The sequence below is a fragment of the Microsporum canis genome, genomic scaffold (genome assembly GCF_000151145.1).
Source record: "Microsporum canis CBS 113480 supercont1.2 genomic scaffold, whole genome shotgun sequence".
Taxonomy (NCBI): Eukaryota; Fungi; Ascomycota; class Eurotiomycetes; order Onygenales; family Arthrodermataceae; genus Microsporum; species Microsporum canis.
In genome coordinates this window covers 182,098-208,551 of record NW_003299168.1, presented here as the reverse complement: position 1 = coordinate 208,551, position 26,454 = coordinate 182,098, and the positions used below count along the sequence as shown (strand labels likewise).

Below are 26,454 nucleotides of genomic sequence, written 5' to 3'. Positions count from 1 at the left end.
CCCAATATCAGAATGGAACAAGCCATCTATAACAATGCCTGGGCAAGCTCAGCATATACACCCTTTATTATGCTACTGTTCGTTCTACAGAAGCCTGGAATATCAATAGAAGATTTCATTACAGGACGGCGTTCTATCGACAAAAATCTAATGAAAGACGCTCTGTAAAATACTCTACCAGCTGAGCTAGTTCATCTTTGGAAAAGTGGTACGGGTTTTATACCAACAGCCAGAGATAATATGCTATATATCTCCCTTTACCCTTCAAGAAGCTCTGACTAGGTACTAACTCTTAATATGATGATTTCAGCTAGCGCAGAGCTAGGTTTTCCCGGAAAAAGTGAAATGGTTGACTACAGTGCATTAGGCCACATACCTCTGGGGATATCTCTCAGATATACATCTACAGCTGGCTGAGAACTGGCGCAGAGTTCAACGGCGAACCCCGCCATCAGTCCTTGATACATGCTAGCCAAAACACTATTATTGGAAAGATATTACAGTGCATACCGTGATTATTAAGGTCAACTTGCAATCTTATACTCTAGCAACTTCCATAAGGGATCATATTGCACTATCTATCTATGATTTTATAGACCGTTATGGCTTAAAGGTTGAAATCTCAAGAGTGGCTAATCTGTGGGGACTCTTTTCTGTCACTGTTAGGCTCACTTCGCTTGGCTCGCCGTTGTAGGCGGCCAGAACTCGATAGGGTTCAGCATCGGACGCACTGACGGAGCTAGCTCGGGAGCATCAGGAGTCTACCTTAAGTTTCTGGATTCACAGGAGTGAGCAGGTGATTGGGATAACATGTTATCATGTCATCCGAACAGGCCCTGAAAGAGGGATTGATCCAGGTAAATACCCATTGTACGTCAAAATAAGAATGAACCATGGCCAACATACCTCCAGCAATATCAACAACTGTGTTGGAGAACATTAATACCCCATGCCAATCCCCTTCAAAAGATGATATGGCAAGCCTAGCTCCAGCTGTGTTGCACACATATCCTGGGACCCGGGGATATTTTTTTAAACGGTTCGACTGACTTTTGCTCAACTTGGAGACCCAGGGGCTTGGGTTTTGGATATGGCTGGTCGAGCGGTCGCCACGGTCATAGGGGGCGATTTATCTGATGGATCTACCCTATGATTGCCTATGACGGAGCTAATTAAGGATTCCTAATTGCCGAAATGCCACCCTTTTGTCTGTTTAACCTAATAGAGTAAAGCTCTTATAGTTTGGGATGTACACTCTGTTTTGTTCTATAACCCTAAGGATATAGCTATCTCATCCCTTAAAGAATAACCCTGAGCCTTAAATGTGCAGCGATATATAGGCAATAGAGTGTAAATATACACGGGGTAACTTGATGTTGCCTTGGGGTTACAGTGCAAAACAGAGTGTATATCCCAAAATCCAAGAGCTTTAGGCCGGCAAAAGGATATCATCTGAGCAGTTAGGCGTAATTAAGGATGTTGAAAGGATGACCAAGCTCCCAGTAGGCAGCTTCCAGGTTGATAGTTTGATACGGAGAAGCCAGTGACGAGACCATGATTTGGAGACTCTGCCAGCCTTGGTTGGCTAACTATACATAGCATCGAAAGGGAATTATGATAATCGGGGCTGGACGGGTTGGGGCGCAATATCTATTCTGCATGTCCTCGCCAATGGGAGCCGGCAGCTGGGGTATGTTTTAGGGCAGTTGGGCGGCGCTTAAGTGCGTATGCTTCTTCTTTTCCCTCATTCTTATTTTATGTCTTTCTGCCTATTAATAACTAAACCGGATGACTCTATTTCAGGCCTGAAGGCAATTCTTATTTTATTTTTAGAACCTCAAGCCGTTTTGACGGCTGATGCGGACGCACATACCCCGATCGATAGACCTTCCTTACCATGAGAGGAGTCTTTACATGCAGTTTATAAGTTCTTACATACACCATGGTACTTGATGGCGATGTCCTCCAACCAGGTCAATAGCCTGAGAGGGTGTAGAGTTGGATCATGTATGAGCGGTGGCTTGTCTAACAAGTGAATACAAGGCTATCCTTCCACTGCAAACCTGATATTAGTCCCATCAATCACAACCTTTTGATTCGACTGCTTTTCCATCGAAAAGACACATACATAGTATTTACACCCAGTCCTATGTACATACCCTGTGGATTGTGTGTTGTTGCTGTCATGGAGCTGATGAGTGACTCCATCTGCTTGTGCAGCTCCCCCATACTTAATATGCAGCTAAAACGATCAACAGCGAACTATTTGCTGGAGCCAGTTACACAAGTGACGAGCTCGTTCACCTAGTAACCAGTGACTATTCACTATTACAGAGTATCCTAGTACCATAGTTTTACTCTGTCTCCCTCTTTGGGGAACACTTCTCTGTCGACAACGACCACGAAACAGCCAGCAGCCTACACGTAGTGCCTGAACTCAACCATGAAGTCAACTTCTCTCCTCCTGGGTTCGCTGATGTTTGCGGTCCCCGCCCTCGCCTTTGAGCCGTCGACCATACAGAGCCTTCGTGTTGCCACGGCTGCGGCTGGGGTCGCTCACTCCAAGTTCCCACAGGCAGTCGAGGAAGGGCCCGAAGCAGCCATATCGAACATCAGCTCAGCGGCGGCCCAGGCAGCGGATGAATCTTCTTCGATCTCAAAAGGGCTGAATGTGCAGAGTCGGAATGTAAGCATGTCACCTTGTCTTGACATGTCCTGCGTATACAAGGGGTGGTGCTGATTTTGGTTCTAAGAACAAAGAGCAGTGCGGCCAGTTGGTTGGGGCCTTGAAGGGCGTAAGTTATCCACTCAGATAACTGTTTTCTCTCTCCTCTTCAGCTGCTGATGGCGTTTGGCAGTACTTCAAGGCCATAGTGACCCTCTCACATGATTCCACGAACCCGGCGGTATTCTGCAGCAAGAATATCGATCGTCTGGGTCCGACTATAGGATGGAATCTGCATCTTGTTAACCTTTGGATGGAGGTTAGCCTTGTCCCCCTTTCCCCCTTCCTGATGCCTTTGTCGTCGATAAAATGCTGATATGTGGCAGCCATATTCGACGACGATAAAGAGGGACTGTGAGGACGGAGAGAAGCTCGTTGCTGGTCTGGTGGGCGACTATGACACGGCCATCGACAGCATCGAGAAGGCTCGCAAGCTGCTGGAAAGCCCTGGAGGTAGGTGTAACAAGTGAAGACCGTCTACAGACTACCACCTGTCAGATATCAACAGCCACCACTCGAGGCTTATCTGCCTGTCGAGTTAATTAATACAATCCATTTATTATCTTCCTCTTCTTTTCTTCTTCTCCTTCTTCTCTTCCTTGGTCTTCTCTTCATCATCTTCAACTCCAACTTTTACTGTCACGTGAATATCCTGACTCAGCAGTCATGTGATATCTTACTTTCCTATCAGGGGCTAGTGGCGATAGTTGCTATGGAAATGATGACTAATATAAACACAGCTCTCTGATTGGCTAAAACATCACCAGGACCGGCGTCAGACCCACTTTTAGTAAACACGGGCCAGAAAAGGCAAAAGAAAAAACGACGATGAGATCATGTTTAGAGTGTTTGAACGTGAAGACGCGCAAGTCAAGTCAAGTCGACTTTTTCTCCCTCTCTCTCTCTGCTTCAACGGCTCAATTCATCTCTATCTTTGCTTCTCCCTTTCCATTCGGCCGTTGTTGTGTCTAATTGTCGCTTGTCGGGGGGCTAGACCTTGTCCTTGTCGTTTTTTATATTCCCTTGTCTTGCCACCGGCCCCCCTTTCAATCTCCAGATGGACAATTGAGTGCTGGTTCACTGTCACTTCTATCAATCGTCACACGCCGACATGGCACATAGATCAGTCTCCGACCCGTCGAGGGAGCCATCTGCTCCCCGACTAAACGTCGACACCGAAAAGTACTCCTACGACCATGATGAAGAATACGGCTCCCACTCAGAAATCTCCTACTCCACTTCTGCCTCAGACTCTTCATCCTCCAGACCTTTCCTCTCACAGACAAAATACAGAAGGAGGTCGAGAGTTCAGCTCTACAGAGTCCCCAATTCCATCATGAGATGGGTATGTTTGGGCGTGTTTGCCGGGCTGGTCCTTTTTGTCTTCACCCTGTTCAGAGTAACGCTGTCCCAGGCCATATTCAAGATTCCAGCTCCTCCGCCACCAAATATATTCAAACCACAGCCGCCTGAATGGGAGAATTTCCCGTTCTTGCAACGGTATTATGGAGGGATTAGGACTTTGATGCCAAAGAACGAAAGCGTTCCTGAATACCCCGGCGAGGATAGAGGGGAGGCTGCCTCTACAGCCGATGAGCAAGTTGATCCGGAAAGGGTGGTTAAAAGTTCACCGTTCAACCCTTATCCTGGTTACACGTCCAAGCCCTATGTTGAAAAGTATGGGAAGAAGGTAGATTGCTTTGTGGATGTCGATAGAAAAGTCTCTATTCCTCTGGTCCATCGGTACAGTGGAATTCCAAGAGGGTTTCCGGATAATGCCATGGGGTCCAATGAGATGCTTGGACTCGATACTGATGTATGTTATGATCGGTTCGGCAGACTCGGGCCCTACGGTCTGGGGTATGGAGTTAGATCGGGTGGTAGCGGCGCCGGACTAGAGGGTGATCGGTCTGGGGTAGACCAGATGTGGGAGCATGTTTCTCCGGTCGACTATCGAAAGGTCGACTGGGCCAAAGCCCAAAAACAGTGTCTCTATGACAACCGTCATCGGTTCCCTGCCCCTCCACCCTCGAAGACGGATAGGTTTCTAGGCATGACCGTCGGAGAGAAAGCTCCACGGGGCGCAGAGGCTACTGCTACAGATGGATCTAAAAACTCTAGCACCCCTACCACTACGAAACTTCCTCGAACTGCGTTTATCATACGAACCTGGTCAGACTTCCATTACGACACAGAGGCCATCTTGTACCTGCGCTCGCTCATCGCAGAACTATCACTCTTCTCTGGAGGAGAATATGATGTTCAATTCTTGATCCACGTCAAGGATGACAACCTGCAGATTTGGTCTGATGAAGACACCTACAATCGTGTTTTGCGAGAGTCATTGCCGGACGAGTTTCATGGCATGGGCACACTATGGTCCGAGAGACAGATGGGCCTCATATACGGTGGCCTTGAAGAGACGTTTATGAGAAATCTTCCCGTTCATGGGGTATACCGTAGCACATTTATGCCCGTTCAATATTTCGCTCATCAACATCCTGAATACGACTATTTCTGGAACTGGGAGATGGATGCTCGCTACACAGGCCACTGGTATGACCTGTTTAACAAGATGCGTCTGTGGGCGAGGGAACAGCCTAGAAAAGGTCTGTGGGAACGGAACAGTCGATTCTACGTTCCTTCTGTGCATGGGTCATGGGAAGACTTCCGCCATACAGTCAGAGTACAGACTGAACATGGAACAAATAGCCCGAATAACATGTTTAGTGCACCGTCGAAGGATAGACCAAATGGCCATCGACCGACGGAAAGACAAGGCGATAAACCTATCTGGGGCCCTGAACGACCGCCGTCACAAGAGGATGTGCTTGAACTAGAAGATGATGGCATCCCACCTACCACATATGAGAAAGATAAATTCGAGTGGGGCGTTGGCGAAGAAGCTGACTTAATTGTCCTCAACCCCCTGTACGATCCTGATGGCACGACATGGCTTCTCAAGGACGATATAACAGGATACAACAAGTCAGAAGACGCACCGCCCCGACGAGCAGCTATCATAGCCACTTCCCGTCTATCCCGCAAACTTCTGCTTACAATGCACAAGGAAACAAGTCTGAAACGACACCATATGTTTTCTGAAATGTGGCCACCAACTGTTGCCCTTCACCACGGCTACAAGGCCGTCTACGTGCCGCACTCTGTCTACATTGACCGTCAATGGCCGACGACATACCTTGAATCAGTGTTCAATGCAGGCCGCAACGGTGCAACAGGCGGCGCCAGAACATCCGTATTCGGTAACCGTGAACATAACTTCAGAGGAACCACATGGTATTACTCTGCTGGCCACCCAGAGAATGTCTGGCGACGATGGCTGGGCTACAAATCTAATAATGATGGAGGGGAAGAATACGAACTCGCGAATGAAGGGAGGATGTGTTTGCCTCCTATGCTCCTACATCCTATTAAGGAGGTGAATATGGTTATTGATAACGCTGGGAGATCATGATCCTCTCCCCTTGGGCATTTCACGTGTTTTACATATTTTTTTATCCCATCAGGAATGGGTATTGCACCTTCCTAACCCCTTCCATGGCGATGGCGTTCACACATGCCCTTCTGCTTCTTTTAAAAAAAGACACCGCCCTCTTCATATGGCATGATGCTATGCTGCTGTTTTTCTCTCTCTGTTTGATATGTGCTACTACCCTCTTATACATATGATGAACTTGCCTGCTGTTGCTTATTTACTTGCCTGGTTGGAGGAATTATAATATGGAGCATCAATTGGATTTTTTTGCCTGATATTATTACTTCAAAGGCAATGATGGGTTTTCATGTATTCATATTCTAATGGTAATGAGACTTAGTATTATGATTCTTTACTATCCCATTCTGCTATATTCGTACTATATATACATACTCATCCAGAGTGCCCAGTACATACGAACATAGGAAGTGGAAAACAGAGCTTCCCGTCCGCTCAGCTGTACTTAAGCCACTTGCCGGTCGGTTAGTAGTTGGGTGGGTGACCACCAGCGAATCCCGACTTTCGTATGTTTTTTCGTCTTTTTTTTGTCTTCATTGTTTGATTCTAATATTATCAGAACTGTTCAGTAAGTCGAACTCAGCGGCGGGTATTAGAGTTACCCCTGACTCGCAAAGGAGCAGGGGAATTCAAGACACAAGCTCTGGAATAATATAAAGCATTAATGTCTTTGATCCCTTTTAATATCTTCAATTATCAATGATTCAAGAGCTGCCACTCTCAATCATATCAGCACTATATTTACTGTGTGGCTCAAAAATCTGCTTTATAGATATTTACATATAACGGGCAACATCAGCTTTGATAATAGTCTTCGTGACTTTTAGCTGTCTCCCTTGCTCATCAAATACTTTCACCATCGCAGGCGATACAACCACTTTCCCGGCAGGTACATCATCCCAGATGAACTCATACCCACATGGCTGTTCAAAGAGCCAAATACCTAACTCTGCCGCATCCTCCATCACCTTAGTTAGATGGCGAATACGCTCTGACTCTGGGTGGTGAGGGCTAGCATAGGATCGGAACGCGGTGGTGAAGGTCTCGACTGCTCTAGAGATATCTTTGCCCCGTGCGGAGATGTAAGCTTGCTTTTGTGTCGTTGGTATTCCTCGATAGCCATGCGCGGTTAACATTCGCCAATGAAACTGGACTTGGCTTGCTACTTGATCTAAGAACAGCGTTAGTTCCGGTCATTACCTTTCCTATGGCCATTGCCCTTGTGTGTAATACGGATAGATATTACCTTGGTGTAACTGTATATCTCGGAAATATCTAGATACGGCGTATATAGGTGGAAGGAATGAGTTTCCTTCGGACCGGAATGGAGATGAAATAGCGTAGAAAATAAGCGGAATGATAGACTGGAGGAGGCAGTGCTTTATAATCGGTTCTCGATCGTTAGATTGTAATAGCAACGAAGCCACTGGCGCCGGGAGGAAGGTAGAATTGTAGCTGTTGATCATGGCTACATCTTGAGTTGATTCGGAAGAATCGAGATTCAGAGGCGAGCTGCAAGAATAATAATTTTCCACATGGAGAGCCAGATGGTCAAAGACGGTCAAGACACGGCTTTGGACTGTCTTATCATCAGCCGGAGTGGGAATGTAGTCTCCCAGGCTTCCTCGCTCCGCATGTAAAGCATGTGGTAGGATTATGGTCGGATTATCAGGTATACCCGAGTATGGACGCGTGCCACTTAGGTGGCCCCGGGAACTAGGAGTTTCCGAATCGTAATTCTTATCTCTCAGTGCCTCCCTTGTATGACTGTCTTCCTGAGAGTTTCCTTTCTTCGATCGTCGTCGGCCAAAAAAGAAGTAAGCAGCCAGAAGAGCCAGAAAGGCACTGCCGATCACAGAGGCGACAATTGCACCAGCCAGTATCCCACTGCTGTAGCCACTACTAGAGATATTGCCGGAGTTATGAAGCTGGTTAGGTTGGGTGCTTGTTGTAGGCTCGCTGTAGGCCGTGGAGGAGGTCTTTCTCGTCGTTGCTTTGGGGGACTTGGTTATCAATGGAGGTGAGATCGTGGATACAACGCCAGGCTGTCCAGCTCCAGCGTCCCATGAGGTGATAGGAGAAGGTTTTGGTTGTATAACCCACGAACTCATAGTCGGAGAAGCCTGGTTACCATCAGCTGGCCCTGGGGCAGCTGGAACAGCAGTTGTAACTGGAGTCACTGCGACGGGTGCCGCCGGGTCCAGAGTAGCTTGAGGCATACCTGAAGGTATTTCAGGCGCCTGTCGTTTTGCAACCATCTTAGAGGTATGTGCAATAGTAGGGTATGAAGCGCTGAGTCCGGTAAACTGGAATAATAACTATCCAAGAGCCGATAGGAGAGATGAGGATCCAAAGGCCTTTTTCTCAACCAGACATCGAGGCTGAGCAATGGACGACTCGCTCCTGAACATGCCATAGCCCGTAGGGAATACTGCTAACTACATGGATCATCATGTAGTTACCATGTGTAGTGCCAACATTTGTGTTGGTGTTGGTTGCTAACTGGCCAGAGCAACAAGGATTCGCAGGCATAAGCCATGCATGACTAACTAGGCTGCGGGAGGACTGCTTGAGGGCGCCTAGAAGAAGAAGAAGAGTCTTTTCATGGATTGACCGGAAGAGCAAGAAGATACCATATGGCCACCTTGATATTGTTGAATCTCTATTGGGATGTCGAAGCGAAAAACATCTTGACCCAAGTGATGCTCGAGACACCAGCTAACTAGGCCAACCCCTTGAAGCGGACTGGTAGAGTCGACGACAAGGATACTTTAGTTGAAGCAGACTAGCAGAGGCTCCTTAGGAATAATAAGATCGTCGCAGGATTCGTTGGAGAATGGTGAATTCTTGACAGCTTTGTTAATATTTACCTAAATATTAGCAACGCGACATAGTACTCTTACCAAAGGAACATACGTGATATTTATTACGGAGGAGGATTCATTAAACATCTATCGTATCTTTTCGGGGCATAGACAGTCATTAATAGGTTATGCGGTCCAACTCAACCATACCGCACACAGAAGGTCATTAGCACACCCGAATCTGGAGCAGTCAGAGGCCTTATTGTGGCACTTGGTGGCATTTAATACCTGGTGGAATGTATTATGTAGCCCAGAAATATTCACCCCAACTCGATGTATGATTCTACCAGCTTGATGTTTCAATGCTCACTCCACAATGCTCTTCATCTTGACCGCAATGCTTTTCATCCTCAGATCAATGATAGACCCCTTTTGTGGTTTATATATCTGCACAAGGTCTACTGTACAAAATTCCGTGGTAGCTTCAAAAGCTTGGCTTTCCGTCAACATGCTGAACCCTTGGTGGAGTGCACGCTCACATCGACGAAGAGCTATGACCGATTTGTCCTTGTAAGACACAACAGCATTGTTTTCGGAGTCGGCAATATCGTCTTGATAAGCCTTTTTAATGAACTCTTGTAACCGATCAATCACACCTTTCAGCCCTTGGCCTTCTGTGGTTCGAACTGGAAGCTTGCCGAGTGGAACGCGGGATTTGAAGGAAACACAGTGTGGAAGTGTTGGAGGAGATGAATATGAGATGTCAGTGTAATGTCCGCCAGGGTAAAGATGGACGTAGGTTAGCTCTTTATCTGGCGAGAGTATTAGCAGCATGTAAGACTCATACTGAGGTTTCCAGAGGCCTTTGATCATGGTATTTATTGCTGAGAAGATTAGTGTGCTTGTTCTGGTTGTTGAAGGTAGTATCATGCGTTGATACTACGAGGAAATGTAGCAGGTTATATATTCATCAGTGTGATGCGCTGCTTCACAAGGCAGCTATATATCCCTATTTCAAACGTCAGCGAATATTTTCACATTTTGCGTGTAACCCCCTCGCTAGATAATATAGTATTCATAATTTAGTTAGATCGAGGTCAACATTGACGGTATAAACGTTTTTCGAGTAACAAGGTCAACCTGTGTTATCCAGTTAAACAACTGAACTTCCCAAATCGCGTTCCAGCGTACCTCTTGCTTAGCTAAGCTGATTCGTGGATGTAAACTTCACATTATAATAAGGGACATCAATATGAATGAACTTGATGTGAACAAACGCCGTTTGATAAAGTACATTTGAACGATGCCACCATCCAAGTTCCCGTGTTTGCAAAGAGTATTTCGGATTTCACGAGCTTTCTTGTCCACTAAATCATCGGCCCGTACGTCTGTTACTCATCAAAATGTTGATCCAGATGCATCAATGGATATATCTCACGCCGGCAAGGGTTTTAATTTCAATTCCTCATATATATACGTCCACGTTCTCAGCTGACCTTCGTTCGACGCAGATTGGAATACCCGCGAAGAATTCTTTTCATTTACACGAGGTCGTTTCGTCCTGGACGAGGTAGACCAGATTGCACGCCGCCATATAAGGTTCAATATGAATGCGCTCGCTCGAATTGCAGCTGAGTCAGTTGGGGCAAAAACTTGCATTAATATTGAAAAGTGCCCTGATGGCATGTATAATAAGAGCTTCGTTCTGACTATGGATAACGGGCAAGAAGTAATTGCAAAGGTGCCCAACCCAAATGCTGGCAGCGCTCACCTTACTACAGCGAGCGAAGTAGCTACGATGGATTTTGTAGGTATTTGAACTGCTAATCACATTGTTACTTTCTAAACTAATATCTAACAAGGTACGCAACATACTTGCAACACCCGTCCCTAAGGTATATTGTTGGGATTCATGCCCAACCAATTCCGTGGGAGCTGAATATATCATTATGGAAAAAATACCTGGGGCCCAGCTTAGGCAAGTTTGGGACGGTATGAAACTCGTTGATAAAATGAACCTCCGGCTTGATATTGCCCGATACCAGTCTAATTGGCTCTCTATAACATTCTCGGGTTTTGGCGGACTTTACTATACTCAAGACCTGCCAAATCCACGACGAGAGGAGCATCTTTATACTGATAAAGATGGCAATAAAGTCTGGGATAATCGCTTCGCAATTGGCCCTGTTACAGGCCGAGAATGGTTTGATTGTGGAAGGGCGAGTTTAGACTGTGACCGTGGGCCGTGTAAGTTAACCATCCCTAACTACGAGATGCAGCGCTAATTGTCTTATAGGGAACTCTGTATATGACTACTACAGGGCAATCGGACTTCGAGAAAAACTGGCAATTTCAACGCTAACAATACCAAAACAGACGGTGATGGTGTGCGGCCCCGGCTTCTATCAACCTAGTCGAGGAAAAAAATTATCTGCAGTCGAATGGTACCTACAAATTCTTAACGCACTTCTTCCGACAAATGAGGGTATAACGACGCCATGCCTCTGGCACAATGATCTCCATGATGAGAATATCTTTGTTGATCCAAACAATCACTCCAAAGTGGCTGGAATTATTGACTGGCAGTCTATTAATCTCCTGCCGCTAATTGATCATAACCCTGATCCAGCCTTCATTGAATATAACGTCCCGGAGCTAGAGTCTCTGGATCGCCCCGAGCTTGAAGATACCGAGGGTCTTTCAGAAAAAGAAAGATTAGAGGCAATTAATCAATATTATGAAAAAGCCCTCTTCGTCGCCTCAAGGAAAATCACATTAAAGAAAGCTCCTAGGGTTTATAGCGCTATTGAATACCAGGAAACGGACAGTTGTGATATACTTATACTGGCGCGTCGACTTCTAGAATTTGGTGAAGCTCATTTTCACAGCCTTGCTATTGGCCTGCGCGACATATGGCCTAATCTACCAGCAAATGAAACCCCAAACCCACCTCAACCCTTTCCCTTTGTCCTCACTAATGAGCTATTAGAGGAGATCGAAAATGATGGTAAAAAGGCAATACATGGAATACAGCTTATGAATGAATTCAAAGCCCGACTTGGACCACTCTGGCCGGATAAAGACGCAGTTGAGCATGGGCAATATGAAACGGTCAAGATTGCTCTTCGGGAGTTAAAGGAAGAAGTAATGAAGGAGTTTGGCAAGACCGAAGAAGACAAAGCCGATCTGGCCCGCCAGTGGCCGTTTGACAGCTAGGTTACTCACGTTAAGAACAGTCTTATCATAGAGTCCCTTCACAGCGGAAGGTCGCTGCTGAGCACATTGCAACATTTGACCAATATTTGAACCCGAATTTATAGCGCCAGCCGCATGTCCAGCCTGTGCCATGGATATACACACTATCGGCCGTTGTCACGGCGCAATTTCCGGGCTCCCTTTTGTTTGCTCGGAAAGTTAAAGATTGCTTGAGTGGAGTTGGCTGTCGGTTTATAGAGATTAGGTATGTAAAAGCGCAAAGCATATATGATATTTACTACTAACCTTGGCGATGTTGACTTAATGCTGTAAGATATTTAGCTAAATATTGCTCACTTTTTATCATCCAACTGAGCAATATATATGCTCGACTTGCTAACCTCACAGCTGATTTTCAATATCGTCAAAAGCTTTTTCAATAGCAGTTTTAGATTCCTCCACCGTCACTGGGTTCTCCTTGACCTTGCACGTCACTTGTGGGAGTCCCTCCGCGCTTCATCTCTGAGAATGCCGTTTCGAGTATTTTTATTGGGCAGAAACCTGTAACTCTTGTATTGGCCTTAGTGATAAGGCCTTCGTTATTAAGCCAGCTCCAGATACTGGCATAGTTGATTCTTGGTTGCTGAGGTGCGAATCTGTTTCCCTGGCGTGCCTTGGCGTTTTACAAAGCCAACAGCGCGACTCTTAGGTCATTAATATGCAATTCTGAAGGGAACAAGCAGACGATGTGATAGCAGACACCGTTTTAGCACGCCTTTAGGTCTTAAGAGAATCGAATGGATAATCCTTTCCCAGTGGAGGGCCAATTGCTAATTATTGTTGTAAGGATGGACTGGTATAAGTTAGATTATTTCGTTCATTGCCGTATATGCTTGAATTCTAATTAAATTGATTGTGGGAGTGCCCTTGGAATCTTGTTCTGTAGCGAGATGGACGATGTAGTGTAGGGGCATGCCTTTAGCCTTAAGTGTTCCAACAACTGTTAGTTAACTAGTCAAATACCCCCTGCATGTTGAATTCTGCGTGCCGACATTCCGACCTTAGGAGAATATGGCGCTGCAAAGAGTGTATATTTGGACTGCTTAATACTAGTAGATCTAGTCTGACCTGTGACATATTTAGCAAACATTTAGTTACCTATAACACTTCCTTCTCAACGTCTAGTTACCTGGACCTTATCTTCTCTAGTTCGAAGTAACGGAGGCATCCTCCTTAGGGCAGCGGCTAGCCCTGGATCTAGGCTGAACTGGCCGCGCCTAAAGCATCCTCTGTGCCTTGTCTAGTTGAGAGTCCAGTTGTGAGTGGACAGACGGATAGCGAGAGATGTCCCAAGCAAGGCTTGACGGCTCGTTAAATGGTATGATTCCGACTCGAGCTTGTCCTTTTGATTCAGCGTTGCTGATACACGAGATAGAATTCCGTATATTATACCCTTGAGCTGTTAAAAGCGAGACTTGCAGGCTGGAGGCAACTCCTAACTGGTTTTCTGCATCTTGGGCCTTAGCTGGCTAGTGCACTGTCCGGCTAAAGATGATCAATGACAGCAAGCCAGCAATGCGAAGTCGATGAGCTGTTCGGCTTTTCCTGCGTCTGATATTTTGTGTTATTTCTTCTTCGGCGATTGGACCTTCGACTTCCCTTTTGGGTACCGCCCTCGTGATGGCAGAATCATATTTAATTCAACGTCTTTTCTTTATTTTTCACCGTTTGATTCTTCATGCTCGTTATTTATATCAGTCTCGTTATCTTGAATCCCTTGGGAGGAGTTGCAGGTAGCTCCCAGTTTCGGCTCCTAAGATTACTATAAGGTTGATCTACTGAGTGTACGGTGGACAGACTATCAAGCCTCTCTGTCGGTGCTACCAGGTGAGCAATGTCTACTAAGCTAGCTTACTCGACTCAACCGGCTTATATTAATCCCTACAGATGCAGTGGAGCTTTACCTTCCATCCCATCGACTTTAAAATCAAAGTAGACATGGTCAATGCACCAGTGACTGGCAATACATATGCTCCCTTATACAGCATGATGTTTTGGCTTGCATCGTCTCTCCTCATAGCACTCTTTATCCGCAGAGTCAGGGCCGGATACCTTGAATTCCTCTCTCTAGGGCCTGGAGGAACACCGTCAACTCCCATGGGATACCTTCGAATATGCATTTTAAGCATCTTTACCCTGAGGGACCCCATGAAACCACCACATCTACCAGAGACATTGAATCCCCAGGCCGGAATCCTTAAATATCTTCCTACTCGTGCTGGACCACGGCCACGAGTCGCTGGAATCATTCCTCACAGACAAGTGACCCAGCGAGCAACGCCGGCCATGTATACCGCTCTCAAAGCGGAAATTAAGAAGTTGGCTCTCAGCAACTCGGACCGGTTGTATGAGGGGACATCATGCTTTGAAAAGCATAGCATTGGCCTCTTCACTCCTCTAGACTTGACTAGTAGAGTTACATGCAATGGGGAAATATGCCATGCTCACCCCATCGACGGGAGTATCCATATGACTCTCCATCCAGCGGATGTCAAACTTGTGATTGAACGAGGATGGGGTGAACGCCATCCGCTTGCCCGAGATAGCTGGTGGTGGATATTTAGACTTGTTCCGACGGGATTTATCATGATATATGCTCCTCGGTCGACAGAGGAGCTAAACAGTGTGGTTCAGATTATCCATGCAGCTTCCTGGTGGGTCAATGGGATAGAACCTCGCTGGTCAACTCCTGGCAAAGGTTCTCGGTGTGGAGTTGAGGGAGGGACTAGCATCATCAAATCCCAAGTTAATTAGTGCTTAGCTAGTGGTTCTTGATCTTTCTTTCAGGACTTTATGATATATCCTACGTGGTCACAGCGGCCGGAGTGAAGTTTATACAATTTAAGATGGTTCAGTGAATGGTGTGTTGACGATGGGGGTGTGACCCCTATATCTTTACCCTAAGTATATACTATATCTTTACCCCAATTGCTAAACGCACCTAAAAGCAGTATGATAAATTGGATTATTTTTAAGCTACTTCAAACTATGGGCTCAAGTGCCAATAGCTATCCTAGTACTTATTTTTGAGGTGACCTCACTCTATCCTGGGAAAAAAAGAACAAGATGACTCCAGATGACTTATTATAGCCAAAGGTCAAGGAAGAGTTAGCCAATGGAAGTAAAACCCAGTGGTACAGAAATATCATGAAAAGAAGATCCATGCATCCCCATCTCTCGGATGTCTGATATTGGGTGTGACAGCATGATATGACATCGAGAGGCCATGAGGCCAAGCCCGGATTCGCTATGGGTTTGAACGGTCGGTCTACAGAGTCAAGCCAGTCATTGGGTACTTTGTTAGCTTTCACTTCCGGATTGTATGTAGATATGAGTTAAGTGAGAAAGTAGACTGCCTCACCTTTGAACGCTTGATGTTGCCGTTCGCAGAGCTGGGTGTGGCAGGTCTCTTGGGGACGCGATGATGAAGGTGGAAAAACTTATGGTTGACGGGTTTGTTGATGCGACGGGTACTATCGTAACTGGTGCCAGATACGGAATCAGAATCTTCTCTATCTGGATCAGAGAGTGTAGCATCTGAGTCTCCCTCTGGCTGAGTAGATGGTAACTCAGTTTGGTCGTCTCCCTCAATGCTAGGATAGATTATCGCATCTTTACCTTCATCGTCATCCTCACTCTCAGGCTCGGGATCCATGTTATCGTTGTTGGCAGGGGAGGATAAGGAGTAGACCGAGTCTGAGTCGCAGGGGCCTAGCATATCAGTAGGGCTGGGGGGAGGTGAGAGGGAGATGGGTGAGTGAGGTCCAAATTCCACGTTATCGGCGCCTGGGGAAGGAGAGAAAGTGACGGAGTGAACGGAGTCGAGGCCGCCTTCTTTCTTGTTCTCTTTGTCTGGGGAAGATGTAGAGGCAGAGGTATTCTGGCCGAGTTTCATGGAACCACGGTATCCTTCATTCGAGGCGCCCTTCCGAGTCTCCTTGACTTGCGTTGGAGGAGAAGCAGAGGACACGGTAGAATCAGTCCCATAGACTCTTTCATTTTTCTTGGGGTAAATAGGAACCCAGCCTGGGAATCCAATAGCCATGCGAAGAACTGATTCGGAGATACTGTACATGTTATACTTCTCAGACGCGGTGGTAGATTCCGAAGCAACGCTTTCACAGTCTTCGTCCTTCTTGGATCCTCCAGGTTTGCCATCCTCATCGGTACCGGTAACGGAGTCGTCATCGTCAAAGTAATTGCCGTATAGATCGGTGAAGTCCTGGTAGGCATCTCGATATCGCTGGGGGGTATGACCTGGAGACCCAATATCTTCCTCCGTTAGATTGATACACGAGTATTTCTCGATGCGGGTATCTTCACGATGCTGCTGAAGCCGGGCTACCTCTTCAAGCTTTTTGGTCAAACCATCAAAGCGAGCAGCGAGTTTCCTTCTCTCATCTCGCTGCTCGCTTTTGGTTTTGGGTCTGCATTCCCCTGAAACGCAGCTCATCTTGTCAAGTCGAGGGCAGACAAGGGGGGAATATCAAAGACAGACCAGATCTAGGTAGATAGATATGATTGGAGAAATAGAAGAAATAGAGACAGAGAGGGAGATAGAGGAATGATTTCTCATTCCTCTACTCAGGGGAAACTGTCTGTTGCTATGACAGGACCTGGTAAACAACAGACAAAGCTTTCAGTAGAAGAGTTTATAGCAGAAGCTATTGCTTGGGGCACAAGAAAACAGTCTTTTATAGACATGGTCAGAGAGTGCGTCGCCGACATGAAGGACATCAGACTGTCCATGGGACAGGACAGAGTGAAGGAGGACTACCATAAGTGGTTGACATGGGTATAAAAAGGGTGTAGAGAAGAAAAGAGAGAGATAAGATAGACCACAGCATATTTGATATTTCTTTACATTTGGGCCAAGGCGTCTATAGAATGCAAGGGCAGGGTGGTAAGGGGATATATAGGTTTTTTTTTCTCTTGGATAGGGGAAGAAGGCAAAGAGAGAGGCATATGTATATAAATTCAACAGGGGGAAAAGGGAGGGAAATAGGATATAAGTAGGCATATTGCAAACCAACCCAGAGAAGTGCAATGATAGATATAGCAGATGCAGAAAGACCGTTTTTGTTAAACCATGGGAAATGCCCGTTTGTAGAAAAGAGGTAAAAGATGTAAAGATGTTGACTCCTGCATGACTATAAAGCACTGGACTGGATAGGAAGGGCGTTGCAGTTTCATAAAGAAAATAAGTTAGTAGGAAAAAAGGGGAAGAAGGCAATATTGATATGCAGAGGGAAAGAACAAAGTCCTTGCACCTAGACACCTTTTTTTTTCATTTGGCCAGGATGTTGCAGTTATCAAAAAATGTGTGGAGTGGCAAGAGGGAATAAGTATATCGGAGAAGAGAGAAAAGAGCATCAGGCAGACAGCTGATGATAGCATGGAAGAGAGCCAAGGACAAAAAAAATGTTTGGTAAAAAGAGTTTGTTTTCACACAGGGCAAAGGAAAATAGCAACAAGACCTATGATAAAAAAACATGTCCCGTGTCCCAAGCCTCCCTATGTTCTGCGCCATCATGATACAGTGATAATGTCTGCAGATATGAGGATTCACATTAACCATTATAATAGAGAGGCATTTACTCGTAACCAGCCTTCTTCAGGGCACCGGCAAGCCATTCAAGACCCTCGTAGAGACCATCTCCAGTGGTGGCGCAAGTGGATTGGATGTACTACCTATGGTTAGTGGAAAGTCCGATCGAAAAAAAAGCAAGGTTAAAGGCAAGTTCTTACCCAGGCACGTCGTGTCAAGGTCTGTAGACCAAGCTGTTGGGTGATCTCGGCCGGGCTCATGGCGTTCTACAGTAGTCGTAAGCAGCTGTTAACGTAGTACAAAGGGGAAGAAGAGGCGTGCTTACGGGCAGATCCTGTTTGTTAGCGAAGACGAGGAGTAGAGCATCCCGTAGCTCGTCTTCGTTGAGCATCTTCTGCAACTCTTCCCTGGCCTCGACGACACGGTCACGATCGTTGCTGTCGACGACGAAGATGATACCCTGGGTGTTCTGGAAGTAGTGTCTCCACAGTGGTCGGATCTTGTCCTGACCACCGACATCCCACACAGTAAATTGAATGTTCTTGTATTCGACAGTTTCAACGTTGAATCCTGATCACTCCGTCAGCTTCTGTTCTTGTTCTACTTCCGTGGTTCATCTCTGTCGAATCGTGAGGGTGGGAGACCTACCGATGGTGGGGATGGTTGTGACAATCTCGCCAAGTTTCAGTTTGTACAGGATGGTGGTCTTTCCGGCAGCATCGAGACCGACCATGAGAATTCGCATCTCTTTCTTGCCAAACCATAACTTATCGAGGAGTTTCGAAAATGACATACCCATCTTGGCGGTGTTGCAGTGGGGTTAGGGGGAGAGAAGGGGAAAAAAGGGTGCCTGCGAATGCGTTAGCCAGCGAAACGCGTTAGCATGGAGGTATCGGTGTAGGCGGTCTTGATCCGTCTAGCCGAAGGGCATATATAAGGTAAAAGACTAGGAGACGAGAGCAAGCTTGGTAGTTGGGCTGTTGTACTATATAGTGAAGCGGTGGTGGGATGATGAAGACACCTTTCACAGGGGCCTTGCAGGAGGTTTGTTTTTTTTTTCCCTGAGACTTACGCTGCGGGGAAGTCCGGTCAAAGCTGAAGGCGGCGACAGGATCAAGGCTGGAGGTGCGCTGTCTGTCTATCTAACAACGCCGTGGTATCTGTCTTGTTTGGTGTTGATTGGGTTTGTTCTGGTGATGAGGAAGAATTTCGATAAAGTCGGAGGAGTTTTTGGTGGCAAGCGTCAAAAGGCTCAACTAGGAAAGGCGCCAAAAAGGAAAAAAAAAATTCCCCCAGAGACAACGTGACTTGCACTTTTGATATAACAGGAACAAACGGAAGATGGACGTTGTGTTATGAGGAAGAGAAGAGGTCACTAGTGGCTATATATCTTGTCTAGTAAAGGACACATAGACCTGTTTTAGGCAGCAGGATTCTGGTGGGTGGAGGCAAAAAAAAGGAACCGCTTATTGCTTCTTCTCACACCGTGAACACTAGTCTGTGTTGGTGTTGATGTAGGTGTTAATGCTATTCAACTATAGCAGATATACAGAGTAGACAAGGATTAACTGGCCTTTTCCTCTTATATATCGTGTCCCTGAATATCATAGACCATGAGATGATATGGCAGCTAACGTCTAGAATCTCTTGTCTATGGAGTTCTCCCTAAGATGGAATCATTAGAGGTTGGCTATTATACGGGCAGCATTCAAGTACAACAGTCTATCGAGTCAGATATCAGACTATTGATATACCGCTAAATCTGTTTCTCTTACGACGGTTCCACATTGTAACGGATGACTCCGTTGAGATCTTGAGATCCCATCCTCGCCTTATTGTGAGTCACCCTAGTGAATACGATGGTCTCTATGGAGTATTTAAAGATAGATACAATCCTGGGGAAGATGCTATCAGCCCCAACATGACATTTTGTTACCAGATATAACCTCCTCAAACATGGATAAAAGCCGGGTGGAAGTCGTTCAAGTTCCAAAGGGGCCAGTTACCCCATCAGACCTGACAGCACTATACAATCGATATCGAGATGCTCGGCTAAGAGCACTAAAGACATACCCAGAGGCATTCAGCTCCAATTATGAACGTGAGAGCGCCTTCACCGATGAGCAGTGGGCCCAACGACTTCGGAACCCAATGTCCACAACGTTTGTGGCTGTCTGTGTTGAACAAGATAATACCGCCGATGAAGATGTTGATAAGCTGAAAAATCATGAATGGATGGGCATGATTGTCCTCCTCGGGCCAAAGGTGCTTGATGTCGGTTCTACGAAGTGTCCCTGGGAGCCGTTCTTGTCTATGGATTGGATGCAGCCTGAAACAGAGGGGGCCTTCGAGGGCGCCGAAACCACCTACTTTGCCGTCTCGATGTTTGTCTTACCAGAAGCAACCAAGCGCGGTGTCGGAAAGCTGCTGGTCTCTGAGATGAAAGATCATACAAGGGAAGATGGCAAGGAGAAATCAGTAAGCAAGCTGCATCTTTCTCTCATTGTCGAGCGTGAAAATCCTACTGCCATTCGGCTGTATGAGAGATGCGGGTTCTGTCATGTTGACGCCGACTCGGACCTTGATTGTGTGGGGGACCACTTAACGGCGCCGTTAGGGATGACCTGGTCTCATAACTATGATCTTTGATTTTTATTATTTGTTTTTATTCCTTTCTCCTCGTTATTTTCTTCATTTTTAATGTTTCTTTTCTTCTTTCTGCGTTTAATAGATATGATTATGTAATATAATATATGCACGTGATATATACAACCCTAATTTGTATACCGCTAGCGCTTAGGGCATCCCACATTTTAGCTACGCAAAAAAAAGCGGCTTCAAGATCGAAAACTTTCTGACGACAAACGCGCAAATCCTCACCATAAGAATATTTTGAAGTATTCTTCTGGAAGACTGTATTCATCATGTCTAAAATCACAGTCGGTATGTTGATGCCCCTCCAATCGAATAAACCTGGTAGCGAAAAATATAAGAAGACCTGACTAACCGGCTTGATATTGAACAGCCGGAGTGCGTACCAACGTCCAGCAGCTCCTGGACTACTCTCACAACGAGAAGAAGAGAAACTTCGTTGAGACCGTCGAGCTCCAGATCGGCTTGAAGAACTATGACCCTCAACGTGACAAGCGTTTCTCCGGCACTATCAAGCTGCCAACCGTTCCTCGCCCAAGAATGAGCATCTGGTACGCTTCAACGAGACAACAATAGAACAAATGCATGAGAGGGTGAAGTGCTGACTAGAATTGGTTTTTTTTGATATAGCGTTCTCGGTGACCAGCATGATATCGACCGTGCTAAGCATCTCGGCGTCGATGCCATGTCCTCTGACGACTTGAAGAAGCTCAACAAGAACAAGAAGCTCATCAAGAAGCTCGCACGCAAGTACGATGCTTTCCTTGCCTCTGACTCCTTGGTCCGACAGATTCCTCGTCTCCTGGGTCCCGGTCTCTCCAAGGGTAAGTGTTAGCTTTCTCATATTTCTCACTACCTATTTCAAGGTACTAACTTAACTTCTAGCTGGTAAATTCCCTACCCCCGTCTCCCACAACGAGGATCTCGGCAACAAGATGAACGACGTCAAGTCCACCATCAAGTTCCAGCTTAAGAAGGAACTCTGCTTGGGTGTTGCTATAGGCAATGTTGGTATGAGTGAGGATGAGCTCATTGCTAACATCATGTTGGCCATCAACTACCTCGTCTCCCTGTTGAAGAAGGGCTGGCAGAACGTTGGAAGTCTTACCATCAAGGCTTCCATGTCTCCACCAAAGAGAGTGTACTAAGCTTTAGTAGTTTAGCTCTGATCTTAAAAAATGAACTCAACGTGACGAGAACATATTCCTTCATCGTATGTCGTAGTTTAAATGCGTAGAAATACAGTAGTTTATAGTATAAATACAGGATGTCGCTGGAAGTTCACGCTCTCCAAGTCTACTCCATACCCTCCATATGATCAGTCTTGTCCAAAATCATCCCCCTCATGCCGATGAATTCGCGCAGAGCCTCCCACTCTTCTCCAACCTCCTCGCCTCGCATCAACGGGTCTTTGAACCCCCATGTCTGCGCAATTCGGTCTAAAGCCTCTCGCTCCTCTTCCCGTAGCCAGCGGCTTCGTAACGCCGTTCCTGGAATCCAGACCACTCGTCGCATATGGTCGTTCGAAGTAGCAGCTGCGACTACCCCTACAGAGGAAGTAAAGGTGACATATGCAAGAATGGCAGAAAATGCAATCCCCCTGGCCGTCGATGGGTCCATGGTATTCTGAAGGGTTGAGATGTACGATGCTATCGCCCATGCTGCGGGGGGTGTAGCGAGCAGTCCCAGGAGGGGGAAAGATGCCTGTCGGATGATCTTCGAGCGGTAGAAGGCGGGTGTGCAGTATGCGCTGTCGATGATAGCCAAGGCCAAAGGGAGATTCCGCTGCTCCATGGCCACTTCGAGAGCATCATTGGCAACTGTAGGAGGAATTGCATTCTGTGGGCTCTTCGGATTGGCGGGACTATATGTTATTTTCCCGCCACTGGAGCGTGGAGAGGGCTTGTTAGCGTAAAGGGTGAATATGGTGGGTATATAGTCGGCCTTCTTGAGTTGGCATTGAATAGAAGTATAGAGCCTCAGTATCTCAGGTGATATAAAAACTTTCGGATCTTGTAATAAGTCGTTTAACATGTTTGATATTGCTGATGTGGCTATGGAAGGATCCTTCTTCTGTGCTCGAGCTGGTTTCTTTTGTGCCGCCGTCGCTTCTTCTTCATCAAGGTTGAGGAGGGAAGAGATGGCATCCTTCTTCGGTTTGGTATCCGGCTGGACTTCTGCTGTTTTAACCGATTGACCAGCTTCGATGATGGCCTGACTCTGCTTTAGGATGTTCACGACCGACTCCTCTGGTGGTATGGCTGTGCCTGATATTATCGAATTGCTCTCGGATATTATCTCTCGAACGGCGGAATCATCGTGGGTATCTGACTGAGCCGCAGCAACAGTCGACGAATATCTATATGTAAACTCATTCCGCCGTAGAGCATTTCTTCTGCTGCTATAAAAGATATCGCATGGATTCCTCCTGTCAACGCCCGCGCGCGAAAAGGGCGTAAACCTGCGTGGAGTTGAGGACGTGGAAAAGGCGCAGAGCTGGCAGAGAGAGCCTTGAGCTCGCCGTTGAGCTTGAAGGCCGATACGCTTCATAATAACTTATCTCCTGCCTTCACAATTGCTTCTTCTCGTCTTCTTCGTCTTTTCTTCTCTTCGTTCTTGAAGATGGGAAAGATATGCTTATGTAATATGAACTTGCACCGCCACGAAATCATCAACTTTGCGGATTCTCAACCACATCCACGCAAAACACCGTCGTCAGCCAGCAACGTTTTACCATGATCTCGAAGCCTGGATTGATATCTGCCTAGAGGAAAACTCGTTTCAACACGGATAGGCAGAAACCGGTACATCGGGATATTATAAAGGAGCTCAAGTTGGCGGAGGATTAATCCCTGGCCTTGCATCTTACAATCTTCCATATAGGACTGTCGCTATATGATTCAACCATCGCCTTGCCCGGCGTCATACCTCGCCTCTCCCTCCAGCTGAAATAGTTACAACTCTCACGTTCATACTGCAAAGATGCCTCCGCCGCCTCCTCCTCCACCTCCTCCGCCGCCGCCTATGCCTGGGAAGGCAGCTGGACCTCCCAAAGGCGGACCTCCCAGGGTAAGCGAGTTGATTCCCAGTCTACAAGTGACTTGATACCAAGATTTATGCTGATACTTTAACAGACTGCCCTCCTTTCGGATATCTCAAAAGGCACCAAGCTTAAGAAAACCGTTACGAATGACAGATCTGCACCTCTTATCGGGAAGGCGTCTGGAGGCTCGGGAGGCCCTCCAGTTGCTGGCGCCCCTCCGGTTCCTGGGATGGCACCTAAGCCCCCTGGTGGACTGGCTCCTCTAGCCCCGGGAGGTGCTGGGAATAGAATAAGAAGCAACAGTGCTGGGAATGAGCAGACTAGGGGAGACGACGGTATTCCATCGGCGCCACAGCTAGGCGGGTTATTTGCCGGTGGGATGCCTAAACTCAAGAAGCGCGGTGGTATAGATACTGGGGCAACTTCAAATGCATCATATCTATCAGATTCCGAATCACAAAACAGCTCAAGGATATCACCACCTACGGGATCTGCTCCCAAGCCTCCAATCCCATCCAATAAAGCACCTAGCTTCCGACCACCCCTTCCGCCATCTACGGAAGCTCCATCGACACCTCCTGTGAACCCACTAGTAGCAAATCTCAGAAAGCCACCACCCCGGCCAGCCTCCAGGCCGTCTTCTTCAATTTCTCTACAGTCAGGAAAGTCCACACCAGAAGTACCCCCGCCGCGCGCACCACCCCCCGTTCCAGGCGTTGGAAGGCTCCCACCACCACCACCTGGTCTTCCAGCCTTGAGAATGGTCTCCGCGCCTGCTGCACCTCCTCCGCCGCCGCCATCTACATCACCCGCTCCTCCGCCGCCTCTAGCTCCTCCACCTCCACCGTCTACAGCACCCAGGCCCCCTCCAGTAGCTCCAGCACCTGCTATCGCAAATGGAATCCAAGCATCGTCGATAGCTATGCAGGCTGCGCGCAATGCTTACGGATCCCCACAAGCACCACCCCCTCCACCACCGACTGCTCCCCCATCCCAGCCGCCTCCTCCGCCAACTTCGCCTCCTTCATCAGCACGAACTTCCTCCCTTGTATCAACTCCACTTTCTTCTCGCCCTTCCTCGTTTTCAGATAACCAACACAATGCACCACATCACCAACCTCCTGTACGATCCATGCTTGACCCCAGCTCTTATACCCTCACAAATGGCGGCTCGCAGCGTCCTGGGGCCCAAAAGGGTTCCTCATCCAACGGCAGAATAAGAATCGAGGACCCTCGGTTCAAATTCCAGAATGAATCGCAGTTCCCAAAACCTAGAGAGTTTATGGGTGGCCAGAAGATGTACAGGGCCGGAAGGGGTAGCAGTGTGCCTTTAGATTTAACGTCTCTCTCATGAAACGGGATTGTCTTATGGATTGTTCTCTTTGTTTTTACTTGTCCCATCGGCTTCATGTTTGACATTTTTGGGTTTAGGAGGAAGTTATAGCATATATACTGCATGGGATGCATGGACTGGCGGGACAGTGCGATTATTTTTCTCTTTTTACCCAGCCTTAGCCCCATCTAACTACTGTTGACCGGTATAGCCATGCGTTCATCTTTGCTTCTCATACTTCTACGTAGTAAATCGTTGGTTGTTGCTTGATGCTGACTCAGCACATAATATGTCGAAGCAAAACGCGAAGGTCTAAATTGCTCTAAACGTGAACAAAACATCTTCAAAGGCTCAATTTTTGATATTGACAGATTAAATTTACCCTATACTCTTTAGTTGACACATCTCTTATAACTGCGCAATCTTTCGAAGTCGAATAGCCGGGCTTTTACCAGTTTCTCTCTTATCACGCGCATCGAAACAGGGGCTCTCTGCCTCTGGATGGGAAGTGACAGCAGCGAGGAGCTATAACCATGTCCCTTCAATCTTACATTAATAGTGCGTCTCTTTCCCTTTTCAGCCCCTTGTCCGTAATTTCCCCGAAAATTAATCTTCAGGATATGTAGGCAATGGGCTAACGATGAATTGGTATAGAAAAAATCCTTGTCCTCACGGTGGACGGCCGCACACTAATAGGCACACTCCTGTCAACAGACCAGCTCACAAACCTCGTCTTATCACAAACAATCGAGAGAATAATTCGGACGCCAGATGACCCAGAGCCCAGCTCGGAGGTAGAACATGGCCTCTACTTGATACGAGGGGATAACGTGGTGATTTGCGGGGAGATAGACGAAGAGGTGGATGAGAAGATAGATTGGTCGAAGGTCAAGGGTGAGGTGGTCAGAAATACAAAGAACGCTTGACGGGGGGGTATATAAAAGAGAAGAGAGACAATTCCAGTGCCGGTGCCTACGGGTTGGAGGACAGGGGAAGAAAAGAGGAAACGCAGGGGCGAGATGGTTATTGATACCCCCCGTTTAGACTGGTCTTCTCGCAACCTATCTTGTTCGTTTGTCCGGTCGTTTATCCCTGCTGCATTGGGCGCGAGAAAGGGCTATTTGCTTATTCCATCTCTAAGGCTTATGGAGGTTATGCGCTGTTGATAATGATGCCGAAGACGGATACGGACGAACTCCCTTTGCACCTTGTCATTTTTGGGTCTCAAGAAATACCCTCGTCTGCCTGACTCTGAAATTTTGTCCGAGGACGTTTATTCGGTAGGTCGCATGGGAGCATTCTATAGTTATGGCATGATAACTTGGTTGGAACTGGTGGAATTATATTAATTATGCCGGAATCTGGGAGTATGCTGTGAAATATAAACGAGGTCCAGGCTGTTTAGTCAGTATTGTTAATGTTCACGCATTCTTGCATTCTCGATCCATATATTTCAGGGAGGTTAATTGGAGTAAAGCATGGCACCAACCCTATATAATATATCGGCTAAGGCGTTGATATGCGAAGTAAGCCTTTGTACATGCATATAGCTTCTCTTCATTAGTCGACAAAATCTAGTT

The 26,454-nt window shown here is 46.8% G+C and overlaps 13 protein-coding genes across 13 annotated transcripts; 8 read left to right on the top strand and 5 right to left on the bottom strand.

Moving 5' to 3' along the window:
* Positions 1–2,443: 2,443 nt before the first annotated feature.
* On the top strand, positions 2,444–3,195 carry MCYG_01508 (uncharacterized protein; the record flags this gene model as incomplete). Its single annotated transcript, XM_002848528.1, has 4 exons — positions 2,444–2,686; positions 2,754–2,795; positions 2,859–2,984; positions 3,052–3,195. The coding sequence occupies 4 exons, from the start codon at positions 2,444–2,446 to the stop codon at positions 3,193–3,195; spliced, it is 555 nt and encodes a 184-aa protein (XP_002848574.1).
* A 641-nt stretch (positions 3,196–3,836) lies between these two features.
* Positions 3,837–6,200, top strand: MCYG_01507 (conserved hypothetical protein; the record flags this gene model as incomplete). Its single annotated transcript, XM_002848527.1, has 1 exon — positions 3,837–6,200. One exon carries the CDS (start codon positions 3,837–3,839, stop codon positions 6,198–6,200), a length of 2,364 nt encoding a protein of 787 aa, XP_002848573.1.
* Positions 6,201–7,015: 815 nt separating this feature from the next.
* Positions 7,016–8,497, bottom strand: MCYG_01506 (conserved hypothetical protein; the record flags this gene model as incomplete). The annotated part of the gene is made up of 2 exons (XM_002848526.1): positions 7,016–7,410; positions 7,486–8,497. The coding sequence occupies 2 exons, from the start codon at positions 8,495–8,497 to the stop codon at positions 7,016–7,018; spliced, it is 1,407 nt and encodes a 468-aa protein (XP_002848572.1).
* A 912-nt stretch (positions 8,498–9,409) lies between these two features.
* On the bottom strand, positions 9,410–9,916 carry MCYG_01505 (uncharacterized protein; the record flags this gene model as incomplete). Its single annotated transcript, XM_002848525.1, has 1 exon — positions 9,410–9,916. The coding sequence occupies one exon, from the start codon at positions 9,914–9,916 to the stop codon at positions 9,410–9,412; it is 507 nt and encodes a 168-aa protein (XP_002848571.1).
* Positions 9,917–10,346: 430 nt separating this feature from the next.
* Positions 10,347–12,259, top strand: MCYG_01504 (phosphotransferase family protein; the record flags this gene model as incomplete). Its single annotated transcript, XM_002848524.1, has 4 exons — positions 10,347–10,425; positions 10,555–10,850; positions 10,906–11,290; positions 11,340–12,259. 4 exons carry the CDS (start codon positions 10,347–10,349, stop codon positions 12,257–12,259), a joined length of 1,680 nt encoding a protein of 559 aa, XP_002848570.1.
* A 1,926-nt stretch (positions 12,260–14,185) lies between these two features.
* MCYG_01503 (conserved hypothetical protein) lies at positions 14,186–15,052 on the top strand (the record flags this gene model as incomplete). The annotated part of the gene is made up of 1 exon (XM_002848523.1): positions 14,186–15,052. One exon carries the CDS (start codon positions 14,186–14,188, stop codon positions 15,050–15,052), a length of 867 nt encoding a protein of 288 aa, XP_002848569.1.
* Positions 15,053–15,545: 493 nt separating this feature from the next.
* On the bottom strand, positions 15,546–16,751 carry MCYG_01502 (uncharacterized protein; the record flags this gene model as incomplete). The annotated part of the gene is made up of 2 exons (XM_002848522.1): positions 15,546–15,566; positions 15,660–16,751. The coding sequence occupies 2 exons, from the start codon at positions 16,749–16,751 to the stop codon at positions 15,546–15,548; spliced, it is 1,113 nt and encodes a 370-aa protein (XP_002848568.1).
* Positions 16,752–17,725: 974 nt separating this feature from the next.
* MCYG_01501 (ADP-ribosylation factor) lies at positions 17,726–18,658 on the bottom strand (the record flags this gene model as incomplete). Its single annotated transcript, XM_002848521.1, has 4 exons — positions 17,726–17,985; positions 18,047–18,112; positions 18,172–18,416; positions 18,495–18,658. The coding sequence occupies 4 exons, from the start codon at positions 18,643–18,645 to the stop codon at positions 17,893–17,895; spliced, it is 555 nt and encodes a 184-aa protein (XP_002848567.1).
* A 1,144-nt stretch (positions 18,659–19,802) lies between these two features.
* MCYG_01500 (acetyltransferase) lies at positions 19,803–20,495 on the top strand (the record flags this gene model as incomplete). Its single annotated transcript, XM_002848520.1, has 1 exon — positions 19,803–20,495. One exon carries the CDS (start codon positions 19,803–19,805, stop codon positions 20,493–20,495), a length of 693 nt encoding a protein of 230 aa, XP_002848566.1.
* A 275-nt stretch (positions 20,496–20,770) lies between these two features.
* On the top strand, positions 20,771–21,682 carry MCYG_01499 (60S ribosomal protein L1; the record flags this gene model as incomplete). Its single annotated transcript, XM_002848519.1, has 4 exons — positions 20,771–20,789; positions 20,872–21,049; positions 21,129–21,322; positions 21,384–21,682. The coding sequence occupies 4 exons, from the start codon at positions 20,771–20,773 to the stop codon at positions 21,644–21,646; spliced, it is 654 nt and encodes a 217-aa protein (XP_002848565.1).
* Positions 21,683–21,794: 112 nt separating this feature from the next.
* Positions 21,795–23,048, bottom strand: MCYG_01498 (conserved hypothetical protein; the record flags this gene model as incomplete). Its single annotated transcript, XM_002848518.1, has 1 exon — positions 21,795–23,048. The coding sequence occupies one exon, from the start codon at positions 23,046–23,048 to the stop codon at positions 21,795–21,797; it is 1,254 nt and encodes a 417-aa protein (XP_002848564.1).
* Positions 23,049–23,480: 432 nt separating this feature from the next.
* On the top strand, positions 23,481–24,895 carry MCYG_01497 (basic proline-rich protein; the record flags this gene model as incomplete). Its single annotated transcript, XM_002848517.1, has 2 exons — positions 23,481–23,567; positions 23,633–24,895. 2 exons carry the CDS (start codon positions 23,481–23,483, stop codon positions 24,893–24,895), a joined length of 1,350 nt encoding a protein of 449 aa, XP_002848563.1.
* A 512-nt stretch (positions 24,896–25,407) lies between these two features.
* MCYG_01496 (small nuclear ribonucleoprotein LSM8) lies at positions 25,408–25,800 on the top strand (the record flags this gene model as incomplete). The annotated part of the gene is made up of 2 exons (XM_002848516.1): positions 25,408–25,432; positions 25,529–25,800. 2 exons carry the CDS (start codon positions 25,408–25,410, stop codon positions 25,798–25,800), a joined length of 297 nt encoding a protein of 98 aa, XP_002848562.1.
* Between the last annotated feature and the right edge of the window lie 654 nt (positions 25,801–26,454).